The 11,832-nt window shown below is 41.9% G+C and overlaps 1 protein-coding gene across 1 annotated transcript in view; it reads left to right on the top strand.

The window, feature by feature from the left end:
• Positions 1-1,846: 1,846 nt before the first annotated feature.
• BRDT (bromodomain testis associated) overlaps positions 1,847-11,832 on the top strand; it is a 36,252-nt gene continuing 26,266 nt past the window's right edge. The window contains exons 1-4 of the mRNA XM_088673808.1: positions 1,847-2,053; positions 6,292-6,429; positions 8,292-8,430; positions 10,281-10,450. Of these exons, the coding sequence (XP_088529934.1) occupies positions 1,862-2,053; positions 6,292-6,429; positions 8,292-8,430; positions 10,281-10,450 (639 nt within the window). The 5' untranslated portion in view covers positions 1,847-1,861. The remainder of the gene's footprint in view (positions 2,054-6,291; positions 6,430-8,291; positions 8,431-10,280; positions 10,451-11,832) is intronic.

Here is an 11,832-nt window from a genome sequence, read left to right as displayed (position 1 = left end):
TGCAGGCACCTGTCCGTCTCTATATATGAATTAAGTCTGTTGTATGACTCCTTATTGCAATAGCTGTGTCGAACCTAGATTCCCCTAGTGTGCTAGTACCTTAATTAACAGTTGCTTTGAATAAAATTCTATTACGTTTCTTAGAACCTCTTAATCCTCGCTTAATTACAAGCTCGATTTTTCCTCCCAGTACTTTGTTTCTCTGCTGTACCTCCTGAGTGATTGGCTTATGGCAGGCTCTGAATCCATATCCAGATGGCTTGACAAATTGGCTGACAAAAACTCAGTTGTGTACAGAGTTGAAGTTGCAATTAATCTGGGCTATCTGTCTATCTATCTATCTATCTATCTATCTATCTATCTATCTATCTATCTATCTATCTATCTATTTACAGTATATCAGGAATGGGGCAACCATAGCTGGGGTCGAGTATAGGTGGAAGTTCAATATCCTCTGCAGAGGCACAGATCCTGATTTGAATATCTATACCCTCTTTTTATGTGACCTCTTTTGCTCATCATCAATAAGTGCCTCCAGCTACTTAGTTTCTGTGGCAGTATCTTGCCCTATCTTCTCAGAGAGACTAGATGCATGGCAGTTCTGAAGCAGACTTGACGAGTTCATCCAGGATTAAAGATTCTATGGCAGTTAGGAAGACAGTTGAGAGGTGTGGATGTAAGAAATGGCCTCTTCTGACTCTTAGAAAATAATCTGGCTTTTAAAACAACCCCTTTCCTAGAAGGACAAGCCAAGGGACACCAGGTATGGCATGGAAGCAATAGCTGCCCCCCACAGTTTTGTCTTCCATCATCTTGCATCCAAACACATGCTTCCTCTGGAAACTGGCTTAAGATATCCCTTTGTATGTTTGTGGATCCATGCAGGTATTGTTGGTTTATGCTGTGGGGGGGGGTAGGTGGGGGGATGACAAATCCTCACTTTATGCAAGAGTTCCTATTTCCTTGGCATCTTCTGAGTGGTGAGCCATAAGTTTATGTGCCCTTACTTTTTCCCCTCCTGAATTTGGGTGGCATTGTATCTTGAACATGAGAGTGACCTGCCAACGCGCCCATGTCTTGAGTTTGGTTGTAATAAATAAAATAATTCTGATTCTGTGTTGTCCTTATTCAGAATGGCTTTTCTGTGATGTAGCTTTGCTAAGTTCTTCAATTCCCATCATCCCTGACCACTGGTCCTGTTAGCTAGGGATCATGGGAGTTGTAGGCCAAAACATCTGGAGGGCCGCAGTTTGGGGGTGCCTGGGGTAGATCAACCTGGCCCCATCCATCAGTGAAGAAGCTGCTACAAATATCTTGTTTGTGTCCTGGTAGAAAACATGCTTGTAAGAAACTTGCAACTAAGAACTAGTGCTTGACTATACTTTTTTCTCCCCCCCCCATCCCCTCCTTTTCCTCTTCTTCTTGTATCATGTATTAGATGGTAAGCCTGAGGGCATCTTATTATTGATCATTGTAAACTGCTCTGTGGGCCTTTTGGCTGAAAAGTGAGGCTTTAAAAAATGAAGTACAAAGAGCTACTACACATGCAGTAGGTTTCTTTCCCCTCCCCCAACATCCCCCAAGTTGACCGTTGAGAGGGATTGCTGCCCCAGGTATCTCTCACCCTAGTTTTGCCATCCGGTAAACGAGTTTTGCTATTGATTCACGCACGAAACACGTGTGTTTTGTATCACAGCAAATGATGCCTTTTTGAGGCTTTCCACCTTCTTGGAAACATGGTTTATCTTCTAGAGTAAAGACAAAACAATGAATCGATTCACATGCCGCGGATCGCTTTTCTTGCAGATTCTCTGACACAGAGGTTGACCTACAGGGCAACAGATACACGCTAGAGATCAACATGGCCGCCCCAGGTCAGCAGCACACAACAATTGTCAATCCTCCCCCTCCAAAATACATCAATGCCCAAGGAACTGGCCGCTTGACAAATCAGCTCCAGTATTTGCAGAGGGTGCTCATGAGAGCAATGTGGAGACATAACTTCTCCTGGCCGTTTCACCAGCCGGTAGACGCTGCAGGCCTAAACCTCCCGGTAAGAGTTTACTGTGCTTTATCTTAAACAGAAATATGAATACAGTGGTACCTCGGGTTACAGACGCTTCAGGTTACAGACTCCGCTAACCCGGAAGTAGTACCTCAGGTTAAGAACTTTGCCCCAGGATGAGAACAGAAATCGCGCGGCAGCAGCGGGAGGCCCCATTAGCTAAAGTGGTACCTCAGGTTAAGAACAGTTTCAGGTTAAGAATGGACCTCCAGAATGAATTAAGTTCTTGACCAGCAGTAGCACTGTTGTTATGGAAGATGCAGGGGTACACGTGTCTGAACATGCAGGTCATCTTTCAGTGAGAAACTCTGGTGATGTAAGCACATCAGCCTTATCTGTGACAAATTCTTGAGCTTCCTCTCTCTCTCTCACTGTGATCACATATGGCAAACTGAAGCAGGTGTTCCTGCATAACAGAGCAATCTTATCCCTGACCAGGTGGCAATGGGGTGCCACAGGACAAAGTGGTATAGCCACTGTTGCTCGCATCAGCCAGGGTGGAAGGTGGGGGTGGGCATAGCCCTGCTCAGCACTGCACCAACCTGGATTGTGTGGGAATGTTGTGGACAGTAGGAGAGGATATATTGATTAAATATTATCCTTCCTCACTCACGCTAGTGAGCTGGGAGCAGAGCACATCCCCTTGCACATTGCTGGAAGCAAGTTGGTAGATTTGTTTGAATCTCCTGAGTTAAGCAGTCCAGTCTGGCTTGTCCAGATTGGATTTGTTCCTGGTAAATTCCCCTTTTGTCCCTCTTAAAAATAATACCGTAATAATAAAAAAATTATTATTTATACCCCGCCCATCTGGCTGAGTCTCCCCAGCCACTCTGGGCGGCTCCCAATTGAATATTAAAACAATACAGCATTAAATATTAAAAGCTTCCCTAAACAGGGCTGCCTTCAGGTGTCTTTTGAAATTAGGATAGCTGCCTATTTCCTTGACATCTGATGGAAGGGCATTCCACAGGGCGAGTGCTGCTACCGAGAAGGCCCTCTGTCTGGTTCCCTGTAACCTCACTTCTCGCAATGAGGGAACCGCAGTCTTCTCTTAAAAGTAATAAGTTTATTCTCATTCAGTTCTCAGTAGGTTCCCTGAAGGGGAGGCTTTAGCTTGTAGTTACAGAAGAGAGTGTGGGTTAATCTCATATGGGGATTGAGCCCATGTGCTGCTGACTGAGAGCCAGCAGACAGCAAAAGGCATCAAGATGGGTCAAGAGAAAAATGGAGGAAGGGGAAGATGGCTGCATGACCAGCCCCTTTATAGGGTCTGCCAGGGTCACACCCGTCTACCTGGTCACACGCAGGGGGAGGATGCTCCAGACCAGGTGTGACAGGAAGTCCTCCTGGCGGGATCAACATTCCTCTGTGTGTCTACTCTTGGCAAACAGGAGATGTTGTATTTGACTGTTTTTGTGATGTTACACCCCACAGATTGGACCCAATGCCATCAGCAGGGTCGTTCTGAAATCCAGTGGATTCTGGGCTGGCTCCCCTGAAGTCACATTTTTGGGGCTTCCTGTGAGCCGTTGCCCAGTGGGAATCCCTCCAGAGCTCAGGGAGCTCAGCACCAGATGAATGAATACTCCATGGATGGAGCATGGAAAGGTTTTGGGCTGGGTGAAAGGAGTTTTTTCTGTATCCACACACACTTAGCATGGTGGATTGGGTTATTGAATTGCTATTCAAGTGTTTTAAGAGGAGTGTGTCTCTTCATGAACATACTCCTTGTTAATATAGTTAATATCTATATATATAAAAATGTAAAAAAGGAGAAACTGTGAGCTCCACTTTTCTCCGAAACCGCTTGACCGATTGTCCTGGAATTTGGACACAATGGTCCATGCCACTACCCGAGTGCACAACCTCGGATTGCTCACATCTCATACCTGCGCAGGTAAAAACCTGCTTTTCCACAAACTAAAACAGCGCCCTCAAGTGGTGTTATTCCCACAGCTCCTCCTCCACCTCCTCCCTCCCCATGGAGTCTAGCCCACACCCACAAACCCCGCCTCCGCCACGAGATCCTGTAAAACAGGGAGACTCTGAGACTCGGGGGGATCTGAAGGGGGGCTATTACCCTCCATTTGACAGACTAACGCACAGCAACGCGTGCAGAGCCAGCTAGTAGTTTATAAAAGTATCAATAAAAACGAGAGCAACCATAGATGGTGAGATGCTCTTAGGAATGTAGCTGTTGTGTATTTCTAAATACAAACAAACTGAGATATATAATGCAACTTTTAATGCACAAATAATAGAATTTTAATGCCGTAAGGCACCAAATATTAGACCATATCACTATGAATTATAATTATATCTGATAAAGAATAAGATACTACTGTCAATTAGACTGAAGCAAATTGGCTGAAAATTGTAATGATAAAAGAAAATCACATACATTGTATATGTAGAAAATGGTCTTCAGCAAAGTGTGAAAACACCCTAGTTCAATGTGGAGAAGCAACGAAATAATTGCAGCTATGTGGTATTTTGATGGCAATTATTTTTTTTTAGCAGTTGCTATATAAAATTGAAAAATGAAATCTCTAAGAACTTATTCATAATGAAGAGTAAGTCTTCTCCCTTAAACACAAGTCCATAATTCATACTTGTAAAATAATTAATGTGGCTATATTATATATGGCCTTGCTCTCTTAAGTTCCCCTATACTATAATTAGTGCTATCAATCAATTAATCAACAAAACATTCACAAATTTCTCTCTCCAACCTTCTTGGCCCCCTATCCAATCAATCAAATTAAAACACATTGTCTCTGAACAAAACCTCTGTATTTTAGATACTGAAGGACGTGTAACATAAATTGAACTGGCAAAAATTCACTCATCGTAGGAAGAAAAGCCCATAATAGCTGCATTTCATTTCCTATTGTTGTAACTCATCAGAGCCAAAAGAAAGTAAAAGAAAAAAAGGGAAAGGTAGCTGTTAACTTTCAGCTATACCAATTAAAAATTTGCTGACTAATTAAAATAGGTCCCTTTTGATTGATCTTAAGTCACCTACCAGTTTACTGGAAGACTATGTAATCATAAATGATTTTGGTGCTCATCAGTATTCAATCTTTTCTTTTTCCTGACTATTTATTGGCTGAGCTATAATGTGCATATTCAGTCTGTGGGCCTTTCTCTTCAAAAATCATTCCAGGGCTTGGATCTTGTCAGTGAAGGCTAAACCCCTCAGACAATGTTTCCATTTTTCTTGACAAACTCAAATGGTCAGTTTGTCCAAAAGTGCTTTCAAAGTGACTGTCACCTTCCATTTCTGGTGCTGGATTTCCAAAGAAGCTGTCACTTGAGGTTAATATTAGAGGTCATTCACTCAGTGTAGTATATATATATATATAGGAACTAGCCTTGGGCCTCTTCTGCCTCTTCAGATTTCTAAGGGAGACACTTAAAACGTATTTCATATACATGCAAGAACATTGTACCATCAACCTTGGCTTGTCATCTATGACCAACTTTTTGGCGAATGCTACAGACAAAATTGTTCCTTCTCTGCACCTCTCTACCTACAGCCGTGTGTCAGTTTCTTCCACTAACTGTCTGCCTGGATTAAAATATACTTGTATTTTCTGGGGCTGCTGGGGGGTTATATAAACTAAAATTCAGGGTGCCCCTAGAAACACCCCTAAACTGGGTATGCAGCTACAATGCATCTGGGTTTTACTTGGCCTTAAGCATCAACGGAGAAGATGGAGAAGATGTCAAGATCTAGGAACACTTCTATAGGAATAGCGGGAATAGTTCACCAGTTAAATTGTTTTGGAAAGCTGTGTTTTGTTCCTAATTATAGAAGGCACAATAACACCGTCCCCGCAATTAATTAGCTGACCGAAAACTTTTCTCCAGAGGGAAAGTGTGTTTTCCCAACCTGCTTGCTTTAAGAATTACTGAGATTGTATGTAAAATACTTGACTTTAGCCATATAAATGCTGTTTTTCCTCTTACACCCAATCCACTGCCATAAATTAAGCAGATTTCAGTAAGGCCTTGGACAGTAGTTTACATCGAAGGTTATATGTTTTTTAAAAAGGTGTTGCACTGAATGCCTTTTTTTCAATATGGAAAAGTTTTCCCCTCCAAGACAGAAGGCAGAAGTCTATGGTTACGGCAACAAACTGTTCTTCTAAGACTCTAAGTCATGGTACTCTAACATTTCTTTCTTTCTCTCTCTCTCTCTTCTTTAAAAAAACTTCAAACAGGATTATTATAGCATTATTAAAAATCCAATGGACTTGACTACAATTCAGAAACGTCTGGAAAACACATGCTACACTTGTGCTGCAGAATGTATTGAAGATTTTAAAACTATGTTTGCAAATTGCTATTTGTATAACAAGGTATGTATTATATATAGCCAAAGGTGGCGGTTTTTCAGAATTCTCTGCAATGGTCTGTAAGGGCTACTTGGGATTATTTAATGGCAGCAGAATCATCTGTTGTTGTTGTTGCTAATAATTTAATTTATTGTTCACCCTTCCTCTTAAGGTCCCAGGGTTGGTTATGACAATTTAAAGTACAGACTTTTTAAACAACTTACAGTTGCTAAAGTAGGGCGGATTCTTAAAACAGACAATTAATTGTAATGGTGGGATACTCCACTTCTGCTGTCTTTTTTTTTTTTTTACTCAAATACCTGAACCTCATCAAAAACATGTATAAACATTTGCACGTCTCCTGCTGCTCCACTTCCTGGCAGTTGTTCCACAGCCCCACTCTCTGTTTTGGGACCACAGTTCCCATCATTCCCTAGCCATTGGTCCTGCTAGCTAGGGATGATGGGAGTTGTAGTCCAAAAACCGGGAGACCCAGGTTTGGGAATCCATGATGCTGTTCGCTTTGCCTGCTTCTAGAAGCGGCTAAACCAGGCTCCTTCAGTGTCCTGCCTCAAGCTGCTTTTCATACCCACCCTTCCTGTAATCTGCATCAAATTCATCTGCCTATGTATGTTTGCATGGGTACAATTTCAGGAATGAGGAACTTTGCAGGGAACAAAAAAACCATGTCTATGTAACCTCTAGGATACTAAAAAGAATACAGTAGTCCAGTTAGTAGCACCTTAGAGATCAACGTAAGTTTGTTCTGGGTAAAAGTTTTTGTGTGGGTTAGGGTGATGACTTTTTTACAACCTCATTTCCTTGTATTATAATTTGATGAGCTTTCATTAAAGATTACATAAAATCTTACTTTCAAAGAGATTTGATTAAAAAAACCTCATGCACAAAATGATTTAAAAACTTTTATTAGTTTTTTGACCATTTTTGAAGTCACTGTAAACAGATATAAAATTGAACCCAAGCTTTAGAGTCACATATATACAACATTATATAGGGTCATCAAACACACAAGGAAGCTTTTTTAAACTGCAGTAACAGTATAGACGCCGCTAGAGGACGGTGTTTTGCTACCTCTCCTGTAGGTTCTTTTCCCAGCATGCCCAGCAGGGTCTGCTGGCTGAGTTCTGAGGTCCCAAAAGGGGGCTTTTACCTTGCGCAGGTGTGACATTTGTATACCCTATGTTGCTAAGAACACTCCCCATTGTGGAATGTGGTGTTGTGACCAAATTTGATACAAAAATATATAGAATTGTTAATACAATTTTATGAAATGGTAAAACGGCATACAAAAAAATTAAAAACGGTTTGTGCGTGACCTTTTTTAATATTTCAATGGAATATACCTCATTTTAGTCATCAATAGGCAAAAGCTCATCCATTTGTGCTACAGGAAATAATTTTTGAGGGAAAAAAATGAAAAAGTCATCACCCTAATGCACACTTCTTCAGATTTCATGTGCCTGCACAAAAGCTTATACCCAGAACCAATTTAGTTGGTCTCTAAGGTGCTACTGGACAATTTTATTTATTTATTTCGACTGCATCAGACCAACATGGCTACCTGCCTGAATCTAGAATTCTGGGATACTACTGTTTTGTAGGAGCTGGAGTTATTGGAGTCCTTCAGCTGTTCCTACAGTGAGTAAGCTTTTTGCAAAGGGTGGAGACCTCTCAGATGAGCTGCAATGGAAACACAAACCGCGGACTGGTGTGACAGTGCCCCATTCTCTCTAATGAGCCCTGAGCTCTGTGACTTAAAAAATAAAAACAAACCAGTCCCTGCCTGTTGACTCGCAGCTGATTGTAATGTGAATGTCAGCATTACAAGCATCTTGATCTCATGTGTAGTAATGCTTGTCTTGCAGCCCGGCGATGACATTGTTTTCATGGCCCAAGCGTTAGAAAAAGTCTTTCTGCAGAAAGTTGCACAGATGCCCCCCGATGAGAAAATAGTGGTGGTCAATAAAGGGAGAAGGAAAAGGAAAAGAACGGAGGGTAAGAAAAGTAATTGAGCGGAGGTCTCTGAGCGGAATGTGGCACCAATGGAAGTGGCCGTAAAATATTGCATTCTGGAGAGCAGCTTTTCCAACGGCAAACATATAGAACAAAGAGTAAACAGCAACTGAGACTTATTTATGGCTGATGACAAGATTTAGTAGTCAGATTCGGCAGAACTGTTGTAGGATAAAGAATGTGGTGCTTTCAGGGCTGATTAAATATAGGAAAATCGAGCAATTGAAGTAGGAAATCTTACATCTAACACATGAGAGAGTAAAACAGGAAATATTGTACCTAAGACATGCATAGCTTAAGTCTGTGAGCTGGTTCTAGCTGACAAACTTTCTTAAGACTTTATCCCAATATATAAATTAGGTTTAATTCTAGTCTTCCACTAAGGAAATGATAAGGCCAAAAGCAATCGCCGTTTACTGTATGACAACGGGATCTTACATATATATATATATATATATATATATATATATATATATATATATATCAGTGCTGGCAATGCAAATGTACCTTTTCAATGGTGCATTGTGCTAACTGCTTCCTCTAGTTAGTACAGGCATCCCCAAACTTCGGCCCTCCAGATGTTTTGGACTACAATTCCCATCATCCCTGACCACTGGTCCTCTTAGCTAGGGATCATGGGAGTTGTAGGCCAAAACATCTGGAGGGCCGCAGTTTGGGGGTGCCTGGTCTAGTATCAGTGTTCCCCAAACTTGGGTTTCCAGCTGTTTTTAGACTACAACTCCCATCATCCCTAGCTAGCAAGACCAGTGATCAGGAATGATGGGAATTGTAGTCCAAAAACAGCTGGAGACCCAAGTTTGGGAAACACTGATTTAGTAGTATTCATCTGAACATGTTTAATGCCTTCTCAGTCATATAAGACCCTGATGGATGTTTTAGTTGCTCTAACAATAGATAGATAATTGGAAAATATGGAATTACAGTATACATGTATTGTATTACCATTTGGAACGCTCAAGGAAAAAATGCCCAAGACAAGTACTGCCAATGTTAAATAAATTTTCCTGTTATTTATTTATTTATTTAACAGGGTTTATATACCACTTAATCATCAAAACGGCTAAGCATTTTACATAAAACAATATCATATATTCAAAAACAATGCCATATATCCATTAGCAATACCAACGATGCCAATAAAATCGAATGTTAAAAGGAATTTGACTTTAGTTTTCAAAATACAAGTGAAATCAGCATTTAAGAAAATATACCTAATAAAATGTGGTAAAATAGCTGTCGAAACTATGTGTTTAGTTATAACTGTTTATAAGGTGGGTTACTGCAAAGGTTTTGGATGCATGGTGGGTTTATTTTGGGGAGAATCCTATACAGTAATGCCATTTTGGGGTGGAATTCCATCGCACACTGGCAAATTCAGAACGCACAGTTCTAGTTGCTCGGAAAGTCTTCTGCAACAGATCTGCTTTCCTAAAAGATCAAGCTTTTTGCAGTAAGTAAAGGGGAGATACACTGGAAAAGGTGGAATCACCCTTGCTTAGATGCAACATCATCTCATCTCCCCACAAACAAATCGGAACGAATACTTACTTAATTAGCTGACATAATCTAAGCTCTCTGCAGACAAATCACAACACAAACTGTAGTCTGGAAACAGCCTTTGAGTGCTGATCAAAACAGCTCCACCCCTGTACACAAGGAAGGTGTTGGCAGACTCAAAGGGGGGGGGGCAAATTTGTAGAAGTACAAAAAAGGCTTCCAGGCTGTGACAGTGGACGAGTTAGCAAAGAATCTTTAAAAAGGCCAGTTTTGGAGCACTGCTAGAATTCCTTCGCTCATACAGCTTTGCTTAATTTCCATAGCACCCGATGCAGGAATCCTGCAACTTAACCAAAGCCAGCCGCCAAAACAGGCTAAGAAAGTGAAGCCAGCTCAGATGATGACCCCGGCGCCGCAGCAAAATGCCCCAGAACTGTCACCCGTGACTCCGCCATCAAATGTCATGCCAGCTACTGAAATGGCAACGAAAGGGGTAGGTTGTAAAAAGGTGGGTGCTTTCCTGGCCATCTACTGGTATGGCTTTTGGTACAGAACACAGTATGGGTACCAACATGAAAAGAGGGAAGCGGCACATGTTTAAAAGAATGGAATCTGCCCCCGTAAGAAGATGCTTAACAAAACAACAGAGATATTGGCCAGCGGTAATTACAGCTAAATATGAACAAAGGCCTCTGGAATATTTCTAGATTTAAATGACTGGAAACAAGGGATTTTAAACTAAATTTTATTTTATTTTTTTTACAGTAAATTTTGTTAGTTTTCAATTACAATAATCCAGTGGTAGCCTCATCATAACAATGCCAAATTATAATCCAATTACCATCCCAAATCATTCAGATGCCAAATTATATAATTTAGGTGGCCTTAATGGTTTCTGTGTTCCAAAATCTTACTCATCTCAATTACACTCCATTCAAAATAACAACCCCTTATACAAAAACTGCAGTATTAACGATATCCATTCATATTGACACATTAAATTATTTATGAACCTATAAGTGTAGCATTCAAACGATATCCTTATTTCTCCTGTGTGTGACAATTATTCTATCTGTGGTGCATGGGCGTACCCAGCGAGGGGCAGGGGGCAGCTGCCCCCCCCAGAAGCAAAAAAAAATTGCCGTATTTTACGGACCATAACCTGCACTTTTCCCCTCCAAAAACTGAAGGGGAACAGTCGCTGCGGGTTATGGAAACCGGGCTGTTTCCGCCCCCTCCGCGGCTGCAGCCAGCGACAGGAACGTGGGGGGGGGAGAGAAGCAGCCTGAAATCGAGCTGTTTTCTCCCCCTCCGCGACTGCAGCCAGCGACAGGAATGTGGGGGGGGGAGAGAAGCAGCCTGAGCTGGAGGGGGGCGCGGATGGGAGCTACATCCTTCCTTCCCACCTGTTTCTTTCTTCCTTTTTTTCTCTCTCTCCCTCCACTTCCTTCCTTCCTTCCTTCCTTCCTTCCTTCCTTCCTTCCTTCCTTCCTTCCTTCCTTCCTTCCTTTTCTCTCTCTCTCTCTCTCTCTCCCCCCTTCCTTCCTTCCTTCCTTCCTTCCTTCCTTCCTTCCTTCCTTCCTTCCTTCCTTCCTTCCTTCTCCCTTTCTCTCTCCCACCCACCCCTTCCTTCTTTCCTTCCTTCCTTCTCTTTCTTCCCTCCCTCCCTCCATCCTTCCCTCTTTCTCTCTTCCCCTCTCTTCCCCCCCCCCAGTTTTGATCCTGGGTACGCCCCTGCTGTGGTGTTCCTTCCTGTCCTTGTAAAAGGTTATGTCTTTTTTTTCCCTCAGCCATTGCTGCTCTCCATCATGTCTTGGGCGGAGCTAATATCCCATTGTTGTTTCAGAAGTTTTCCATTACTCCTTCCCTGTGGTT

The sequence above is a fragment of the Zootoca vivipara genome, chromosome 7 (assembly GCF_965207765.1).
Source record: "Zootoca vivipara chromosome 7, rZooViv2.hap1.1, whole genome shotgun sequence".
Lineage (NCBI taxonomy): Eukaryota > Metazoa > Chordata > Lepidosauria > Squamata > Lacertidae > Zootoca > Zootoca vivipara.
This window is presented reverse-complemented; position numbering and strand designations above follow the sequence as displayed.